This window comes from Fomitopsis serialis (genome assembly GCF_022376445.1).
Source record: "Fomitopsis serialis strain Sig1Antser10 chromosome Unknown B0H18scaffold_1, whole genome shotgun sequence".
Classification (NCBI taxonomy): domain Eukaryota; kingdom Fungi; phylum Basidiomycota; class Agaricomycetes; order Polyporales; family Fomitopsidaceae; genus Fomitopsis; species Fomitopsis serialis.
The window spans coordinates 939,305-957,373 of record NW_025954961.1 but is presented as its reverse complement, the minus strand read 5'-3'; the positions used below and the strand labels follow the sequence as shown (position 1 = coordinate 957,373).

The following is an 18,069-nucleotide window of genomic DNA, read 5'->3' as shown; positions in this document are numbered from 1 at the left end:
TATAGACAATACAAGAGTGACACAGTGCTGTGGAGGGAAACACTCTTGTACATCACCTACATCCAGACACGGCGGCGGGAACCACATTACAAGCAGGAAGAAAGGGCGACGGTCGCACCTTCCCAATACAACCCTGTCGCAACAGAAGACGACTGAGGGCTCAAACCATACCACAGGAACAGACTATGAAATCAAACAAGACCAGCTCGTGCCTTGACACCGAAGTGGAAGGGAAAATGAGCCGGCTCGGGGAGGTCGGATGTCTACAGTAGCAACGCAGGGCTCGTTAGGACGTGGGACACAACTGAAGACATAAGACATACTACATGTCGCTCTCGTCTACTGGGCGTACCCATGGTACCCGTGGTCCGCCATCGGGGCAGCCGTCCCCGGCCTAGCAATGCTATACGGGTCTGCAGACGCGTAATTGCCGGGGACGTCTGCGAACTGCGCCTGGTAATGCGCGTTGGTGAACTCGCCGCCGTAGGCTCCAGGCTGGCCGCCGTACTGGTAGGGACCCTCCTGGTAGCGAGCAGCGGCGATAGCGGTGCCTTTAGCATACTCGACAATGGAGTCGCGCGGCTGGGTATCGTCGAAGGTGGACGGCATGCCGAAGTGCATAGAGCGGTCCGGGTATGCGCCGTCACCCGCGGTCTGCAGCGTACCGTGGCCGAGCTCGCTCGCGGGAGGCGAGTCCGTGTAGTCACCCTGAGGCTTGACGCCCGTGTCAAACTTATCGAAGAATGTGTCCTCTTGGTCGAAGCGAGGTCGGCGGCTCCGGATGATCTTCTGGACGATAGCAATGACAACCAACAGGCCGACGATGCCGACTGCACTGAACACGCCTGCAACGGCGGCTTTGTTGGAGAAAAAGCTATGCCCTGATGTCAGCGTTGAAACGCTCATCAGACAGTGATGATCTCACCCGTTTGAAGAGGATGCCGAGCTATCGGTGGAAGCAGCGCCCGCTACACTCACAGTAGCAGAGGCACTGGTTCTGGCAATGCCCTCGGTGGCGACCGACTTGTAGCTAGCCGTTGACTTCTGGGTGGCGGTCGCGAAGAACGGCGTGGTCGACGTGGTCAAAGACGAGGTACTAGACGATGAGGATAGGGACGACCTGTTTGCAGCTGTCAAGACGCGGAACGACGCGTAAATTGAGTACTCACGAAGAGGACGATGAAGACGAGGAGGACGAGGACGAAGAGGAGCTCGAAGATGAAGTGCTCTCTACAGAGGATGATGACGAAGTCGAGGACGAGGAGGAAACGATGTCAGAGGTAGAAGCAGCGCTGCTAGTCGCATCCTGAGAAGAGGTTGACGAGGCCGACTGGACGTCCGATGAAGATGACGACGAGGATTCTGCGACAGAAGTGTCCGACGTCGTGCTAGATACGGGCGTAGAACTGACAGACGCAGCCGAGGAGGACGTCGTGGAGTCCGAGGTAACAGAGGACGAGGTGCCAGTAGATGGCAGGCTAAATTGGGCGTCGACAAGCGTGAAGTGGTTCAAAAGGATGGCAAGAGAAAGGAGCGTGAGGATGCGGGCTGCACTCGCTGAGCACCGCATGGTGGCGAGCGGGGAGAGGAGAACGTCGGCGACGAGGGCCGGGGTGAGTGTAGATGAACAAGAACGAGTACAGCGACCGCCGCGCTCTCCCTCTTCGGCAGCCAGCCACTTGTTTATCCGTGTTATTTCCGCGAATAACCTTTTGTTACCCGCAATTGTATACGCCACCTTCGCTGTCAAACGACGTCCACGATGCTACGGTACACTGTCCATCCATTCCCAACCGTACTGATTACTTCGACGAGAAATGCTGCCGCACGAACGCCTGGGATCTCTCCTGCAGTCCCTCGCTCTGCAGCTCGATCGAGCACTGTCCCAGCTCATGCGTCTCGACGCGACGTGCTACCTGCTCCGCGTTTGGTGCGTCCAGCCACGTCCATCGCTCTCGCAGGCCCTCAATCAACTCGCGCTTATCCTGGGCGAGGTCTGAGTGTCATGCGACAAACTGTTTCAGAGCCACGCGCTCACCTGTGTATTCGACGTTGTGTGCCAGATCGACGGCACGTCAGACGCGAGAAGCTTGTGTCCGCCCAGATAGTACCATGCGTCCTGAAGAACCTCGGTCACCAGTGTACGGCTAATTAACTACAAGGTGCACCTACACGTCCGGTAGTTTTACAAACAACTGGAAGACAGCATCGCCTGGTCGCTCAGAGCCGTTCGTGAGGTACCTCTTGACGTTCGCGTTCACCGTTTCGCTTCCCCAGCTGACCAGATATGTTGCCGTCGGTCCTTCTAGGAAAATCGGATGACACGCGAAAACTATGTCTCGTGGATATGCATTTGCAGGCTAGGTTCTTGCCACGATTCCATGCTGCACTCGGCTTCAGATGTAGCCTATCCCTTTGATCGACTGGAATTCGGGCGCACCTCTCGATGCGAAGCATCTGTTCATCAGGTCAGCACCCCAGAACGCTGCAGCTCAGCTTACAGTTACCGTGTCATCGTCCAGTGCCAGCCGGTCCTTCAGCATTTGGAAGGTGAGAGGTCCTAGAGGCCGAAGGGCCGTCGCCGGCGGCTTCTTGAATTCAAGATACCAACCAATCTCTGGGGGACTGGTCTTCGGGGCATCTCTTGTGATCTTAGAGGGACTGTCAGCGCCACTTGACGGGCTAACTACGGGGTGATGGTCTTGATGACTCTTCCCGACTTCGTGTCGCGTTTGGATACCTTGGAAGGACCGCAGTTGGCAACTCTACGGCCGGGCTTGATCTCTTTCGCGACACTGGTTGCGGATGTCTCAACGGGACGTTCTTCAGGCTTTCGTCCAGTCGCCTCAAGAATGTTCGCCTTTGTCGAGTTCGTCAAGACCGTGCTCTTTCTGGTAGAGCTTGTCATGGCTATCCTGGAATCACGGCTATTCAAACCATCACTTTGGTTCACAATGTTCGACAATGCCGACCGTTGCCCCGTGTCCGTGCTTGTTTTGCCTAAGGACCCTTTCAATAGAACGATCCGTGCCCTTCCATCCAGAACACGAACCTGCGCTGGCACTTGACTCGACTGCGTCATTCGTTACTCCCGTTACCGTTGCCGAATCTTCATCGGCCCCTCTCGCCACATCGTCGTTATCCTCACCCATGGAAGACTCAACATCTGTCAATTTCAAGCTGCCCCACGACTCTCCGCCGGAGCTGGCACTACTGTCGCCGTGGCCAGCCTGTTGGGAGTGATGACGCCGCCCTGCTTGACCTGTTGCCCCTGCAGCCTGCTACCATGAGAGTAAGCTGCGCACTCACGAGAAGACTGTCGTGCTATACTTACTCTCCGTTCATCTATAAGGTCGTGGACGACCTCCCTCATCAGGTGTAGCTTCTTCAATGCAGCATCGCGGGCCCTGATTGCTCCGGTGAGATCCGGTTGATTTCGTTCCAGCAGCTTGCAAAGCTCCGTGTTCCGCGTCTCCAGGGCTTGGAGACGCAACAGCATGGAGGATCGCTCCGCTTCTAGTTCGGCCACCTTCGTCCTCAACGACGCTGCGCCCTCATCGGCCTTCACCAAGCCTGCGGAAAGATCCTGGCTGATCCTGGTGATCGTTGACGCAGCTGCGGCCAACTACACAAGGGGCGGTCAATATCGACTCAACACACAACCGACCAGCGAAGTACCTCGTCCCGCAGTGGGCGCAGCTCAGCCATGGTAGTGGGCAGTCCTCAGGAAGGCGACAGTACGACGGATCGCGCGAACTGGTCTATATCAATGCGAAAGGCCAAAGCGTCACCGCCGATCGTCTGGGTCTCAACTTAGACTCGGGTTCTTTGACATTGTGAAAGACATTGACTGTGGCCCTGCGGCATCGAGGCCCAGCAGGACACATCGAGGGTCCGGAGGAAGCGCACGGGCTCCATTCGATGTGGCCCTGAACATCGCGAGCACGGCTCTGCACGCGGATGCGGTCGTGTCGCGGCCGGCTACGTAGAAAGGGATGTGGCCTCCGTATGCTGTACGTAGGCTAGCTCTGTAGATGAATGACAATGTGATTGCGCCGCCCGGGTGCGCCGGATTACACACATCGCGGGAGCATCGCGCGCGCGTCGATCTTCGATCGTATCGCGGTCTGCACCTTGTCCTTTCCGGTCACCTCCCGTGCACATCTGACTGCCTGTTCGGAGTGCGGACATGGCTGCGGCTGCCTCGCGGGGTCTTCTCGTCGACGTGCACACGCATGTCTACCTCCCCCGCTATGTCTCCTTCCTGCGTTCCCGCACCTCAGTTCCCCGCATCTTCTCCAGGAGCACCCCAGATGGCCGCACGGAGGAGAGGCTGCTCATTCTCGATGCTGAGCCGAGCGGCGGGCGTCCCATGGGACCACAGGTATGTCCGCGAAGCACAATACAGCCATCTGGTATGAATAGACCACGTGCAGTACTTTGAACGGGACCTCAAGTTGAGGTTCATGGAGAAGCATGGCATCGACATATCCATCGTGAGGCTGGTATTTAGGTCTAGATTACCCGGTGAACGCCATACTGAAGTCCTTTTCCCGTAGTTCGGCCAATCCATGGCTTGACTTCCTACCTGCGACCGCGGCGCACCAGCTAGCAAACGAACTAAACGATGACCTCGAAATGTATTGCTCTACATCCGCGAACGTACACGGCAGCTCGCTCAAGCAGCTTTACGGTCTCGGCCTCCTGCCCCTCGTACCGGAAGTGACGACCACTTCCCTGCTCGAGACCGTGCGGCAGATATCCGCTCTTCCTCATCTGAAGGGGATTATCATGGGCTCGCGCGGTCTCGGCAAGGGCCTGGACGACGACGCACTCGAACCGGTGTGGGCGGCACTCGAGAAGGCAGGACTCGTCGTGTTCCTCCATCCGCACTACGGCGTCGACGGCAAGGAATGGGGCGACAAGGAGAACGGCCATGTCCTCCCGCTCGCTCTGGGTTTCCCCTTCGAGACAACCATCGTAGGTCCCAGACGCAGCTCAGCGGAAACTCAGGAACTGATCCGCGGATTCGTAGGCCATCACGCGCCTCATCCTCTCAGGTGTATTCGACCGCTTCCTCAGCCTGCGCATCCTCCTCGCACACTCGGGCGGTGCTCTCCCGCAGCTGTCCTCCCGCCTGGCTTCCTGCATCGACCACGACCCCGTCGTCGCCTCCCGCCTCAAGCATGACGCACGCTTCTACCTCGGCAAGCTCTACCTCGATGCCGTCGCGTACGGGTCCGAGGAGCTGGGCTTCGTCAGTGACGTTATAGGCCGCGCGGAGAAATTCACGCAGAGCGGGTCCTCCGCCGGGGCTTCGGCGGGTGCGGGTCTCGAGCAGAGGAAGTTGGGTAGCAAGCGAATGCTGTTCGGCACCGACCACCCGTTCTTCCCACCGTTGCAGGAAACTGACAAGTGGAAGAGCGTGGTGGAGAACCTGGAAGCTATCGATGGCGTCTATGGTTGGAGCGAGGAAGACAAGGGGGCGTGAGGGGAGGTAACGCGCTCGCGTTGTTCGGGCTGCAGAACGCATAGAGTGCGCAGAACTGGGCCCGCGCTTGCTTACTGCTACATTGTGATATCCTAGAAGAATAAACAAGTACTCTACATTTCTCATGTTATACTGCTGCGCCCCTTCGGCATCTGGATCTTGAGACTGAAGTCGATGTGTTGCACTGACTGGTGCACACTGCTCGTGCTGAGGATGTCGATATCTGTCAAAGCGGTCCTATCAACACCCCGTTCACAATGTTGGTTTCAGAACCACGCACCATTGATCGCCCTCTCTTGCAAGTTGGCCTCGGTGATATTGCCGCTGCTCTCGAACAAGAACTTGCGCTTCCAGCCCACTTTTCTTTCAGCTTCCTCGCGACGGTCACCAGCTGGTCTCCCTCGATGTTGTCCAGCATAATGATGTCTGCTCCCGCGTCGATGGCTTCGTCGGCCTCCACCTCGGAGCCTACTTCCACCTCGAGAAGCAGACTGAATCCGCCGACCTTGCGGGCGGCTTGGATGGCCGCCGTGATCGAGCCTGCGGCCATCCGTCAGGCCCACGCACGAATCAAGACGGATGGGGGCGCACACACCTGACGACCAGATGTGATTGTCCTTGAGCATGATCATGCTGGACAGGTCATGGCGGTGGGGATCGATGCCGCCCACGAGCATGCCGTATTTCTCCACGAGGCGGAAGCCGGGCGTCGTCTTGCGCGTGCCCGCGATGATGCCCCTGTAGCCGTAGCCCCGCGCGAGGTCGAGCACACGCTTCGACCTGGCGGCGCAGCGGGCGAGCGTGTGTGAGCGAGGATCATGGGGGTGGGACAGGCGGCGCGTACTTGGTGGCGATCCCGCTGCACCGGGCGAGCATGTTCAGCGCGACGCGCTCGCCGAGGAGGATGTGCCGGGCCTTCCCCCGGACGGTCGCGACGTGCTTGATGGGCTCGAACGTCTCGCCCTCCTGCATGTGCCATTCCACCCTGCGCGTCCGAGTTCGCAGTTGAGGCGGCCGCGCCCGTCAGCGTCATGGCGGTGGGTGGGCATGATAGATGCGACACTCACTGGCAGTCCACCTGCGCGAAGACCTCGGTGAAGAACGGTGCGCCGGCGAGGACGGCGGTCTGCTTGCCCTTGCCGAAGAGGAACGCCTCGCGGTGATCCTCGCCGACTACATAGCCCCCGTAGTCAAAGGAGGGCGTGTCTTCCGCGAGCCAGGCAGTCACTTGAGGTTTCCAGCTCGGTGGGAGCAGATGCTCGTATCTGTGCTCGGCCATGCTGCAGCGGGTCGATAGCAGCACTGCTAGGTGTGCTGGGCGATGAGAAGAAGATTCAAAGACCTGCTTTGCCAGTGACTACATGAGATACATTTAGTCAGCCGTTCGCGCCATCGGCGTCGTTGTATGATACTGCATCGCAGGGCTCTCATGACGTCGTCTGGACTCCAGACTGCGAGTACGACACGCGCGACACGTCCCTTGCCTAGCAAGAAATGACAGATTCGTCAGTTCCCGCACCGGCAGATTGCTGGTGAGGTACAAATGAAACACTGGCAGCGTTCTCACCAGCGCTCGCTCGCACAGAGATCTAGGTTTACAGCTGGAACATACTGGCGATACGAAATCTGTGGAATCAATACAGTCCTACATTGACCAGTACACATAGATGTCGTCAGTCGAATTGCACCACGAAAGTGTCCTTGTAAGGAACAACAGCGCTCTTACGAGTCCTAGATATTGGCACACCCAATGATAATACCTACAATCTATACGAATAAGAGCGCGTGTTACTGTATGAGTGTCCTGTAGTCACACAACAAAAGACCCGAGAGTAACGCTAAAAGTGAAGTCCATGAATGTCTGCCCCGTTTTAGGCGAGCGCGATGCCCAGGAGGGCGAGGAGACCGTACACGCCGGTCTGGACGTTGAGACCGGGCGCAGCGTTGGTGGAAGAGGAACTTCCGCTCGCAGAGGAGGCAGAGGACCCGGCCGAGGAGTCCGTGTTGCTGGCAGACCTGTGCAGAGCGTTTAAACCATGGACACATCACACTAAGATCCGGATACTCACGAGCCAGACGCCGCAGAGGCGGAGGAGCCGGTTGCGGTGACTGACACGGAACCAGTGGACGAGGCCGAGCTGGACGCAGTAGAGGAACCGCGGAGAAGGTGCTCGAGGAGCTCTGCTCGATGGTGAAGTCATCAGACTGAGCGAGGAGCGAGCTGAGATCTTGCGAGTTCTTGACGAAGTTGACGCGGTAGCCAGTGCCTGCCACCCAGCCACCGCTGGGAGGGTTCACGGCAACGCTTCCCTCGCTGGTCTGGATGAGGGCCTCGAGAACCTCGTTGTACTGAGGGTAGGTGTTCTGGAGAAAATAATACGCATAAGAAATTAGACACGGATATAGACGCGCTGTATTCACCTGGTTGTTGAGGACAATCGAGAAGTTGGAGTTGTCCGTGGAGACCGACGACCAAGTGACAGTATTCGGGCCACTGGTGGTCCAGCCGCTGCTGTTCGAAGGCTGGGTGACCTGGAGAGCGGCGGCGGAGGCGGCGAGGGCGAGGAGGCTGGCGAAGGCGAACATGGCTGGTAGCGATTCCTGAGAGAGCGTTACTGAGGGGATGCGAAGGGGTTAAAGGACCGTAGGATAGAGAAGTAGGGAACGGTTTCTCTGCTGGGAATTAGGGGAACAGAGCTGAGAGGCAAACACAGTTCGCCCGCCTTTTTGAACTCGGCGCCTGAGCCTGACAGGTCCAATCTCGACCGCTCCTCCGGTGACAGGGCGGCGTCTCCTGCCCGTATTCAGCGTCTTTCTCACGCCGTCTCCCTCTCCCCCTCCCTCCGGCGGGCTCGACTTGCCGTCGTTCACCCCGGAATGCCCTCTCGTGCACGAAGCATGCCGCAGAAATTAGCGACACCGACTCAGGCACACGAGTCCCACTGCGGCCGCGCGCCCTCCGAGTCTGCGATCTCTGTCAGGGCCGGTGGCGCACAACCTGGCGGCAAGCTTAGGCTCGCCTTGGCGAAGCAATTTCCGGCATTGCGGGCGGGCGGCAGGGGCATGGAGGTCCCTGGGACGCGCAGACCGACGAGTCTATTCGGACCTTAGGTTGCCCAATCGAAAGGAAAGGAGCCTAGGGCAAGTAGAGGGCGTCGATGGCCGATATCGAGCTGCATTGACAGATGTCCAGTGCGACCGGGCTGACGTTGAGCGAGGACGAACCTCGACATGATATGAAGTCTACAACGGCGGGTCTTGGAGTGAGATCGGCTTGAGGTGCGCACTCGAAATGGGACGAACATTGTCCAGGATGCCTGGCCATTGGCAGATGTCAGCGTGCTACTGAGTCCTGCAAGGCTTGTCCGCCTTTCATCTGTCATGATCGAATGTGAGGACTTCATACGAGGCTATGGAATACACACAGTGGTACCTGCACAATGTAGCTTTCACGCCGGCAGTCTGCGCAGCATCGCCTCCGCATCCTGCCACAAGTCTCTCTGGCCCCAAATCCCGATCACGAGAGTGATGATCATCCAACAGCCAGATTCATTCATGGGAAACAACCCGACGGCCTTGCCTTGCGAAGAGCTTGCAACGTTCGACGTCGCCCGTTTCCTCTCCTCGATAAGGGACATGCAGGCGCGCGCAAGGCTCCGCAAGGTGCTCATCTCATCCGCTGAGACATCATCGCGCACGCGAGAGAGGAGGGCGAATATCCAGCGAGAATGGGTGTCGGTAAGGACATGGGGTGAGGGTGCTGAGCCTCTCTCGAGGTGCAGAATGATCCAATGCGTGAAATACATCAGGAGATGTAGAGCGTCCCCCTACACATGCGTTAGCAACTTGATAGAAACAAGTCTGAGAATGACGTACGTGGAACAAGAGTTGCATGTGCTTCGGGGTCGGCTCCGGATAAATACTCGCAGGAGCGTTCTGGTCAGAAGTATCTTCTGGGCGATCGGGTGGTGCAGGCGTGCCAGAAGGTGTGGGGAGCGACGCAGTAGCGTTCATCGCACTAGTGAGCTCAACGCCATCGGTCGTAACCCTCCACATCTCGCTATTGGAGGTGGAGAACACTCGGCCGTCCTCGAGAGAATAACTGAGGATTTGCGAAGACCCTTCCGCGTTGGGGATGGGCAACGCATCGGCACCATAGCCATGATATTGACCTCGCCAGGGTTTCTGGTACGGCTTTGGCTTTTTGGCAGCGTCCCATTCGGACATAGGTACACCCGTCAAGAAGGCCCACCAATGGTCTCTCTCCCTTATTCTCGGCATAATGCCGAGTGAGGCAGGTAACGGTGCAAACAGTGTGGGTTGCACAGCGTTCTAAACATGATGGCCTTCAGAGCCGTGCGAGGTTCAGGGTGCAAATGAACGTACCTTGCGGAAATTCTTGAATCGCCTGAGGAAGACTTCTCGCCATTCTTCAGACGGCAAGAGAGGATGACTTGCGTTCATCTCGTCGACTACGGGCTGTCGTGGCTCTCCCGGACCTCATAAGGATTCGCCGCTCTCGTTATGTGCGGGAGCATACGTGCGTCTCGCCTTGGTTACAGCCATGAGATGCAAGGGATCATGCGAGAAGCGAAAGAGCCCACCGGACGGTAAACAAGTACTGCAACCCATCCTTGGGTTTGCCTTTGAAGTCGGCCGAGAGATTTGCGACAGGCAACACTTGCCTCCCGAGAAACGGTCCATCATCTTCATCGTCCGAATGGTCTACCTCTTGGTATTTCCGTTTGTGAAGGACTAATGGTACATTCATATCGGGGCGTGTAGAACGGTCGCTCACGCTGACTGGGACCACAGCAAGGAGAAGGGTTATAAAGCAAGCTCGACCCTTTCGCAAGTCGTGGAACTCGCGTATGGGCGTCTGTTCCAGCTTCGATCATTGGCGCTTACCGTATGTAACACGGCAAGGTAATTCTGCTACTTTCCTGCTCCTTTTACTTACTACAGCGATTTATCTGCCAGGGCGACTCAGACTCAATTTGCACTTGACCTTGCGGCGGAACGTCTGCAAATTCTTGACATCCTTGGTCCTGCTATACATGGGATGGCAGATGACGAGGACATCGGCTTGGAGACCCTCCAGGCGCAGGTCGACATGTCTCTGGCATTTACCCAGAACCTGGTCGCGACCTGGTTAAAGCCCACTGAGGGCAAATTGCCCTCATCGAAGGCGCGTAGCAATGAAGAGAAAGAGCTGGAAGAGTACATGCGCAGGCCCGCACGGTATGTCTGCCCTTTCATGGGAAGTATGTCTATCTACGACTTCGGATAGTACAGGTTAGGCGTCGGCGCGGCCGTCCCAGAGTCGACGAGTCTGCTCAGCCGCGACAGTGCGCGCTTGAAGAGCAACTCACTGCCTCTGCGGGGAAGAAACGGGCGCGAGAAGAGGATGTGCCCGCAGCCACTCTACCCTCGGACGACGAAGAGGAGAGTCGGACGAGCGTTATCAAGAAGAAGGCGAAGGTAGACCCCTTCGCGCCGAAGACAAGGGCAAGAAACGCGTCCCCGACACGCCAAAGGCACTCAATGAGCATCCGGGCTTTCAAAAGCTAAACGACGACAAGGCCACAGAAGCAACAACATCCGGGCCTCCCGAGACGCCTCTTCGTGAGGGTCAGGACGGACGTGATGCTGGTCCGCTTATCACACCGACATCCATGAAGAAGAAAAAGAAAAAGAAGGACCGCCAGTCCGTCAGCCAGCTCGTCATCGAACGTCCCCAGACTGCGCAGCCATCCGAGCAGCCTACCGCGTTAGCCAGTAACCTAAACACTGCCATCCCAGAAGTTTCTAGGCATCCACGAAACTCATACACGGACAACCGTGCACAATCTCGTAAGCAACACCATTCTCATGTATACTGTGTTGCGCAGTGTAACTGGTCGGGCAGCTGCACCGGTGTCGTCACCGCCATTGAAACGGCTAGCGAGCCCCAAGGCGCGACAGTCACCGCTTCCCACTTCACCTCCCCTACCACTGCGGCATCGCCGACAAAGGCCGCAGATACACCCAAGATCCCTCTTCTAAACCTGCACGGGCCTCTGCAGGAGCGGAAGCTACTCAACGTCACCGTCGAAGAAGAAGCGGAGGAGAAAGAAGAAAAAGAAGAAAGCGGTCGCGCAGGAGGAGCAGGCTCCTGTCGAAGAGGGTGATTCTGATGGCTCGGAATGACACCACGTCTTGGCCACTGTATCGTAGTAGCGATTCATATCATCGCATGACTCGCCTATGGAACCTTGCTTTACACTCAGACTGGGCATGATGCACGACTGCCCAGAGTGCCGTGTGTTTGCAGCGTGTCGCGCAGCTGACTGGAACAGTGCCTCCGTCCTACGACGGGAGGCCATGGAGTCATTACACGATGACGACGTGCTACAGTACAAACGCAAACTGCGCTACATAATGAGACGTAACGTCATGACAATCGTCTATGGGTAGGAAGAATAGGAAAGGCCGTCTCGGGGGGCGAAGTGGATAAATACCATTAAAGGCGTCTCGAGAAAGACCGAAGGTGAGGCGGGTGGAAGTGGGATTAATGAGTATGGCGTTTGGTGGGTCGGCCAACAGGACTCTGTGCCCCAGAAGACGAGGCCTGTCGTCTACTGTGGTGTCGCTGATGGCTTCCACCAGGAAGAGGCAGAGACGCCTGACGCGTACTCTGTGACCGATGATGGTGGTGGGAACGGTCCGAGCGATGCCCGGATGCGCTGTCCCGCTTGACCTGCGTGCCAGCCCTGACCAGCTGCCCGTTCGGCGGGGAAGTCGACCCCGAGTGCGTCGGGCCCTTGAGCATACGACCGTTCGGGGCTGAGTAAGCCTTCTGAGCAAGCTGGGGGCGGCTGTCGTGGCGCCGACGTTGGGAGCCGCTGCGAGAGGATGGTTGACTGCGCGTGCTTGTCTGGCGGGCACCAGCGGTCGTGTGCCGCCGGACGATCATGACCTGATTGTCGGGCTGCGGAGGTTTACTCGGGAGGAAAGAGAAGAGGAGGTTGCCGTTGCCTTGGTCTGCGACACCCTTCTCTTTCTTCCATTCCCGGATGCGGCGGGCATGTTCCATCTCGCGAATACCACGCTTCCGAATGCGTTCGTCGTCTACAAGCGTGCCACGCATCTTGGTCACCCAGCCATGGATGGTGGATGCCTTGCTGTGGCCGCTGGCCTCGGGCTGATTGGATCGATGAGTCGGGAACGCACAAAGGGACAGGGCAGACTCTACTCACCGTATCCCAAGTAATGTCGATCATGCCGATGTGACGAGGGGAGATTGTGGGGGAACGGAAGGCTGACGAAGACTTATAGGCAGGCGGACGCACTGAACGGGGATGGCATCAGCATGCCCTAGTGGGGGGAAATGAAGAAACGTAGGCCGGGCCTCATGGTGAAAGGATCCGTTGTTGTGCACACAGCGTCTCCACGGACCAGAGTCGGACTCACACGTGACTGACGCGCGACGCGATGCCCTATCTCGGCGCCTGTTACAGTCATCTATCCGCCCCCCATGCCACAGCGTGCAGCGCAGAGCCTCCGAGATTGCGCCTCAGCTCTCCAGTGACCACAGGAGCTCTGCTGCGACGGGGCGACTTGTTGCGCGCGTGCGCAGTTGGTACAGGCCGGACCAGAGAACTACGTCATCCAGCAGTACTATCTTCAGACCGACGTCGCATATGCCCTGCAATTCAGTGGGGTGCTCACGGAACGCCCGAGAACGACTACGTACCATGTTCATGAGAACGACGTGAGGACCCTCACTTGACTCTGAGATTTCCCTTCTGCGGACGAAGGCTGTGTTTAGAACTGCCCCGCATACGAGGCATATGTGGAGTACCATATTTCGGTAAAGGTATGTCTTGGAGCTTAAGCGGGGGACGCGTATTACGGCTATGAACTTCGCGCAGCCCCTGGTACACCATGTTTTGAAGTGACGACCCTTCCCCAAGTTGCGGCCGATCTTGAGTGCTGTCAATGGCCGACGACTCCATTGCGAAGGACAGAAGGGGGTTGATCTCAAGGCAATAGAAGAGCACACCTCGTTCGAGGTAAAGTGGGTATGCCAAGACAGTATGATGCAGTAAGGTGCAAGTAGTATACGAGTGCACTGGTCGTCCAGGCGGCGCAGCGGACGCAGCCCTGGCTCCGTCAATGCCACCCGGCATGTCCCGGCGACGAGTTCCACGATCACCTGCTTGCTATGGTGGCGCGCCGGTGGCTGGCCGAGGGCCGAGTGCGGGGTCGAGGTAAGGCTCGTTCGTCTCCGCGCCCTCACCAACGTCGGCGTTACCATCGCTGCCACCCTCTGGAGCTCATGTCCACCCAGAAGAGGCAACCACCGACGGCCTCGAACCATGACACCCGCCTCGCCTTGGCTGGGTCGACCCATATCTCTAATGCCGCTTCTCGACCAGTAACGAGGTCGAACCGCGATGAGCAATTGGCAAAGTGTCCTGTATGTCCCGGGCGGATGTCCATGGTCACATATAAGCCCTCATAGACGTCGTCGAGACCGTCATCCCTGCTTCAGTCAATTTCAACCATCTTCCGTATTCGTGGCGGTTCTGCATCATGTCCACGTTCGACCTCGACTCATACTCCCAAGACACAACCTGTCCTTTTGCTCAATATGGCGATAGAGTTGAACGTCCATCGTTTGACGACACCTCTGACAGGACCACCACGTCTGCAACGGACTCGTCTTCGACACTGCTCCGGTCGGCCTCGTCTTCGAGCAGCTGCCCTGTGTTTGTGCAGGAGATCGATCCGGTGTTGCTGAAGAACTCGCTAGACGATCGCGTCGCATACCTCACCGATTTCGTCAATTTCACGTCGCGCGATTCGGACATCATTACATCAATTGCGCCGCACGTAAATGCGGCCATACCAAGCATGGTGGACGAGCTCTACTCGAAGCTGTTCGAGTTCGACATCACCAAGAAGGTCTTCATGACGCGGAATCACGTACGTACCTTCCTGAATATTGAACGACTGCGGCGCTGAGCTTCCCCGACGTGTAGGGATTCGACGGACCTCTGCCTGAGAAGCTGGAGGACCTGACACTGGATAGCGCACAGATTGTCTTCCGAAAGGTCGGTGTGGTTCACTCCTATATGAGCGTCGCACTGAACCCGCCCACTATCAGGTCTTCATGAAAGCGTGGGCTCGGAGGGTTTTGACGGCCGACTACTCGAAAGGCAAGACTTGGGCGTACATGGACAAGGTCGGCATTATGCATACCGGTGTCTCACCTTTCAAACACCAAAGAGCACTGGGCATTGCACCCTTGAATGTTCCCTGTGCGTTTGTGACGTCGATGCTGCCCCTGCGGAAATTCTGATCCTCGGTTAGATCGTGACTGTGCATTACTTCTCAGTGTGGTGCAAAACGTCCTGCAGACCGCCATTCTGCGTCTACCGGAGGAGACAGCAAGTATGCAGACGAAGATAGATGCTGTCTCGGCAATCAACAAGGTGAGGGTGCTTTACGCACTGTGTGGTATATCGGCGGACACAGCTGACTTGTTCCCTGTGGCATAGGTCATTTGGATTCAGAACGATTTGTTCGCCCGGCACTACACGAACGAGTGAAGGCTGTCATGCTGGTCTGGGCAGCCCTTGTTTGGATGAGCTTCCGATGGACGCACGCCGTTTGCCTAATATAATGCACCCCGATGTACAGTATGAACTGGTTGGCACAGTAATGGTTTAGTGGGGGCAATCCTGCGCCCGCTGCACTTGAGTGAATACGCGGTCTCGTCGGCGCAGGTTTGGTGCCTTGCGTCCAGCGATCGTGTGCTTCGCGATCTCGATCGTCTTTACTGTGCGTCATGCTAGCGGAGCGCCCGAGCATGTTCCGTGGGTGGTCGCTACGGCAATGCACAGCCACCTCTGACAAGTCATGGAAGAGAGGGAGCACATTATTGGCAGGCTGTCCGGATACCCCACTGTCCTGCGCACGTCCCGCGGATATCTTGCGTGAAAGGGTACTCGCGAACTCCCTTCAGTGGCAAATCTCGTAGTCGGCGATCTGCCGCAGACTTACTCGGTGCCCGCGCGCGGTTAGCGTCTCGTGTGCATGTCGGCATAGTTGTCTTTCCACCGACCAGCACCACGAGGGTACGCACAAGTTTCAACTATGGCTAGACGGTGAAACAGAGACAAACGTCTGAGCATGGCGACAGGAAATGTCAGTGAGCAGCCTCCCGCTTTTGCACACCTGTGAACACATCATCACCGCTCACGGTGTCGGGAAACAAACAGACATTCCAAGAACGAAGTCGCGTGTCCACATGTTGCATACGACCTGCCACGCACAAGCGGGATTTGCGCAGTCATTGTGAGCTTGCAATCGTCGGCGAGACTATGCTAACCGAGCACAACCACAGATAGTCCACTGACATGGCATGCAAGTACACTCTGTGGTATTGACAAGGCGACGAACACGGAGGAAGTCACTTGCGCTCGTCCAATCGAGTGACGGCCTTCGAAACGGTGCACAGCCATGAGCAGAGAGTAGCGGCCGAGCAAGTTCAACACCAAATTAGGACGGCGTCGCGCGGTCACGTGGGCTTAACTCCGGGCACCTGCGCCACACTCGGGCGCTGTTCACCGCCCTCGACGTTGCCAGTGCCCAAGGGATGTGGCCACTAGCTCGGAAGCATACAGGCAGCGAGCACGCTATGCATGAACGGACGGCACCTCTGTGGGCCCGCCATGCATGGCGCGTTCGTACAAAATGCACGGGCCAAAAGAGGGACGAGTTCTCCGTCGAGCCTGTTCAAGAGACGAAGCCGCTAAGATGTCTACAAGCTGGGGAAGAATCAATCCAATCGCGGGCCTTGAGGACAGGTTGTTTCTTGGGACGTAAGTAACCGACACTGCCTACCCCGTCGTCATCTAGTATAAGAGCTGACTCTCTACCCGATACCTTATAGCCTCGATGCCGCCATTTCTCCCCGGACGCTGTCTGACCGGCGCATTACGCACATAGTATCGCTCGGCAAAGAGCCCATTCCAGCAGACAACCCCGCGTCCGGTATTCAGCATCTGCGCATCCCCATTGAAGACGTCGACTACGCGGACCTATTGATCAACCTGCCGGCGGCTTGCCAGTTCATACATAATGCCCTAAGCCATAGGGGCGTTGTACTGGTGCATTGCGTGCAAGGCCTTTCGCGCAGCGCGGCAGTCATCGCTGCATACCGTAAGCGCCTCTACTCACCGATAGTCGCGACTTGGCTGACACCTTTGCAGTTATGTATTCAAGGCGAATTTGCCCCACTGATGCGATTGCAGAGATCAGAAAGAGTGAGTTTGCCCTCTACGGTTTGACTCTCGCTGACGTCTCGTTCCCTAAGCGCGTGAGCAAGTATGGATCAATCCTGGATTTATGGTAACGCTTCTTGATATCGGTGCATAGCTATCAACTCACTGATTCTGCTTAAGGAACAACTCGTGCTCTTCGAACTCTGTCGATACGCGCCATCGCCCCAAGAGGGCATATACGTGAAATGGCGACAACGGATTCAACGCACCCTTCAGAACACTTCGTCCTAGTTTGTTTCAGCAACGCTACAGCGTCTTATGTTTTGTAGTACCACTCCGTCAGAACGTGTATATCAGCTGTCCCGTTAGTCCTCTCCTCGCTCTCTTGTTTCTAGACCACTGCATCCGATGCTACTGATGTCATAGAATGATCCGCAACCTGTAGAAATATTCCCCTTCCCTGCCATATCTAGACTAGAACTCGCTCCTCATAGCAGAGTCTTCTCTCAATGTTATGTGTTATGTCTTGCTGACAGAGGGGCACGCCAAGTGGTTGCGTGCAATCTAGGTGATTACCTTTTTTGGACCGAAGTGCGAGCGCCACAAGCTGACAGTGACGCGAGGCGGTTGCGATCACAGGCTCTGTATGTACACCCTGTCATCATCGTATCTCTGTGCATGCGTTTCAAGGTGACATTAATGCGACCTGCATTTCGACAGGACCATGTGCGCAGCGAGTCACCGTGGTACCATGACGCCGCCTCTCATTCACTGCATAAGATCTCGACTAGTATTCCGGCCAAATTCCGGCATACTTACTTACAACTCGAACGTGTGACGTAGGTACCACAAGCGTTATTCATACCGGGCGGCTTTCTCGTGCAGTCAAGTTAAGGGGATCTCACATACGGGCCTTTCTCGGTCTGACTCGGAAGCCCTCCCAACGTCTGAGCGGTACGTCCTCTACGTATCATTCGTTGTTGCTAACTTTGGCTTGGAATACTCCCACAGACTCCTAGGGCTTGACCGCAGTGTCTGCGCATAGTGCCTCGCGGCAATAAAGATTCAGGTATCATCACGGCGGCCTTGACTTGCGTGGACTGCCATAATGAACAGGCTGAAAAATGCAAGCCTGACGCTAGGCAGAGAGGCTTTGCCCCGGCGAACGTTGTTTGATCTTAGGGAGACACGCCGTGTGAATAATCATGGTACTGTTTGGCGTGTCTTATGGAAACCAACGACGAACTCATCTATCTCCAGAGCTTCAAGTCGTCAAGGGAGAAGACAGGCCTTGTTGCAATGTGC

At 56.8% G+C, this 18,069-nt stretch overlaps 10 protein-coding genes across 10 annotated transcripts; 4 read left to right on the top strand and 6 right to left on the bottom strand.

Annotated features, from left to right (window-relative positions):
- Window positions 1–339: 339 nt before the first annotated feature.
- Window positions 340–1,570, bottom strand: B0H18DRAFT_1112529 (uncharacterized protein; the record flags this gene model as incomplete). The annotated part of the gene is made up of 3 exons (XM_048032827.1): window positions 340–874; window positions 926–1,120; window positions 1,170–1,570. 3 exons carry the CDS (start codon window positions 1,568–1,570, stop codon window positions 340–342), a joined length of 1,131 nt encoding a protein of 376 aa, XP_047901179.1.
- Window positions 1,571–1,802: 232 nt separating this feature from the next.
- On the bottom strand, window positions 1,803–3,708 carry B0H18DRAFT_1112528 (uncharacterized protein; the record flags this gene model as incomplete). Its single annotated transcript, XM_048032826.1, has 9 exons — window positions 1,803–1,985; window positions 2,039–2,119; window positions 2,190–2,277; window positions 2,441–2,457; window positions 2,508–2,643; window positions 2,691–3,000; window positions 3,053–3,281; window positions 3,335–3,625; window positions 3,679–3,708. 9 exons carry the CDS (start codon window positions 3,706–3,708, stop codon window positions 1,803–1,805), a joined length of 1,365 nt encoding a protein of 454 aa, XP_047901178.1.
- Window positions 3,709–4,112: 404 nt separating this feature from the next.
- B0H18DRAFT_12038 (amidohydrolase 2) lies at window positions 4,113–5,609 on the top strand. Its single transcript, XM_048036122.1, has 4 exons — window positions 4,113–4,384; window positions 4,437–4,501; window positions 4,560–4,980; window positions 5,036–5,609. Exons 1-4 carry the CDS (start codon window positions 4,190–4,192, stop codon window positions 5,489–5,491), a joined length of 1,137 nt encoding a protein of 378 aa, XP_047901177.1. The 5' UTR covers window positions 4,113–4,189; the 3' UTR covers window positions 5,492–5,609.
- Window positions 5,610–5,613: 4 nt separating this feature from the next.
- Window positions 5,614–6,770, bottom strand: B0H18DRAFT_1081062 (Quinolinate phosphoribosyl transferase; the record flags this gene model as incomplete). The annotated part of the gene is made up of 6 exons (XM_048031326.1): window positions 5,614–5,714; window positions 5,772–5,815; window positions 5,851–6,031; window positions 6,087–6,271; window positions 6,336–6,476; window positions 6,559–6,770. The coding sequence occupies 6 exons, from the start codon at window positions 6,768–6,770 to the stop codon at window positions 5,614–5,616; spliced, it is 864 nt and encodes a 287-aa protein (XP_047901176.1).
- Window positions 6,771–7,362: 592 nt separating this feature from the next.
- Window positions 7,363–8,077, bottom strand: B0H18DRAFT_1112525 (uncharacterized protein; the record flags this gene model as incomplete). Its single annotated transcript, XM_048032825.1, has 3 exons — window positions 7,363–7,507; window positions 7,557–7,855; window positions 7,913–8,077. The coding sequence occupies 3 exons, from the start codon at window positions 8,075–8,077 to the stop codon at window positions 7,363–7,365; spliced, it is 609 nt and encodes a 202-aa protein (XP_047901175.1).
- Window positions 8,078–8,712: 635 nt separating this feature from the next.
- Window positions 8,713–10,373, bottom strand: B0H18DRAFT_11966 (uncharacterized protein). The gene is made up of 6 exons (XM_048036081.1): window positions 10,096–10,373; window positions 9,878–10,042; window positions 9,368–9,823; window positions 8,925–9,318; window positions 8,795–8,867; window positions 8,713–8,734 (listed from the first exon to the last, which is right to left on the bottom strand). The coding sequence occupies exons 2-4, from the start codon at window positions 9,953–9,955 to the stop codon at window positions 8,941–8,943; spliced, it is 912 nt and encodes a 303-aa protein (XP_047901174.1). The 5' UTR covers window positions 9,956–10,042; window positions 10,096–10,373; the 3' UTR covers window positions 8,713–8,734; window positions 8,795–8,867; window positions 8,925–8,940.
- Window positions 10,374–10,453: 80 nt separating this feature from the next.
- B0H18DRAFT_966793 (uncharacterized protein) lies at window positions 10,454–11,759 on the top strand. Its single transcript, XM_048043370.1, has 6 exons — window positions 10,454–10,732; window positions 10,787–10,821; window positions 10,854–10,972; window positions 10,999–11,344; window positions 11,400–11,454; window positions 11,557–11,759. Exons 1-6 carry the CDS (start codon window positions 10,554–10,556, stop codon window positions 11,678–11,680), a joined length of 858 nt encoding a protein of 285 aa, XP_047901173.1. The 5' UTR covers window positions 10,454–10,553; the 3' UTR covers window positions 11,681–11,759.
- A 349-nt stretch (window positions 11,760–12,108) lies between these two features.
- On the bottom strand, window positions 12,109–12,753 carry B0H18DRAFT_949724 (uncharacterized protein; the record flags this gene model as incomplete). The annotated part of the gene is made up of 3 exons (XM_048041918.1): window positions 12,109–12,167; window positions 12,194–12,674; window positions 12,730–12,753. 3 exons carry the CDS (start codon window positions 12,751–12,753, stop codon window positions 12,109–12,111), a joined length of 564 nt encoding a protein of 187 aa, XP_047901172.1.
- Window positions 12,754–14,068: 1,315 nt separating this feature from the next.
- B0H18DRAFT_949723 (Protoglobin-domain-containing protein) lies at window positions 14,069–15,087 on the top strand (the record flags this gene model as incomplete). Its single annotated transcript, XM_048041917.1, has 5 exons — window positions 14,069–14,461; window positions 14,518–14,589; window positions 14,643–14,796; window positions 14,849–14,970; window positions 15,037–15,087. The coding sequence occupies 5 exons, from the start codon at window positions 14,069–14,071 to the stop codon at window positions 15,085–15,087; spliced, it is 792 nt and encodes a 263-aa protein (XP_047901171.1).
- A 1,210-nt stretch (window positions 15,088–16,297) lies between these two features.
- On the top strand, window positions 16,298–17,055 carry B0H18DRAFT_1081060 (phosphatases II; the record flags this gene model as incomplete). Its single annotated transcript, XM_048031325.1, has 5 exons — window positions 16,298–16,362; window positions 16,434–16,702; window positions 16,753–16,806; window positions 16,857–16,891; window positions 16,945–17,055. 5 exons carry the CDS (start codon window positions 16,298–16,300, stop codon window positions 17,053–17,055), a joined length of 534 nt encoding a protein of 177 aa, XP_047901170.1.
- Between the last annotated feature and the right edge of the window lie 1,014 nt (window positions 17,056–18,069).

Coding starts and splice junctions, on each gene's coding strand:
- B0H18DRAFT_11966 (XM_048036081.1), bottom strand. CDS start 9,955: ATGAACGCAAGTCATCCTCTCTTGCCGTCTGAAGAATGGCGAGAAGTC. Junction 9,824..9,877: donor GATTCAAGAATTTCCGCAAG/GTACGTTCATTT, acceptor CATCATGTTTAG/AACGCTGTGCAACCCACACT. Junction 9,319..9,367: donor ACATGCAACTCTTGTTCCAC/GTACGTCATTCT, acceptor ACGCATGTGTAG/GGGGACGCTCTACATCTCCT.
- B0H18DRAFT_966793 (XM_048043370.1), top strand. CDS start 10,554: ATGGCAGATGACGAGGACATCGGCTTGGAGACCCTCCAGGCGCAGGTC. Junction 10,973..10,998: donor TTATCAAGAAGAAGGCGAAG/GTAGACCCCTTC, acceptor GCCGAAGACAAG/GGCAAGAAACGCGTCCCCGA. Junction 11,345..11,399: donor GGACAACCGTGCACAATCTC/GTAAGCAACACC, acceptor CTGGTCGGGCAG/CTGCACCGGTGTCGTCACCG.
- B0H18DRAFT_12038 (XM_048036122.1), top strand. CDS start 4,190: ATGGCTGCGGCTGCCTCGCGGGGTCTTCTCGTCGACGTGCACACGCAT. Junction 4,385..4,436: donor GGCGTCCCATGGGACCACAG/GTATGTCCGCGA, acceptor GACCACGTGCAG/TACTTTGAACGGGACCTCAA. Junction 4,502..4,559: donor ATCGACATATCCATCGTGAG/GCTGGTATTTAG, acceptor CTTTTCCCGTAG/TTCGGCCAATCCATGGCTTG.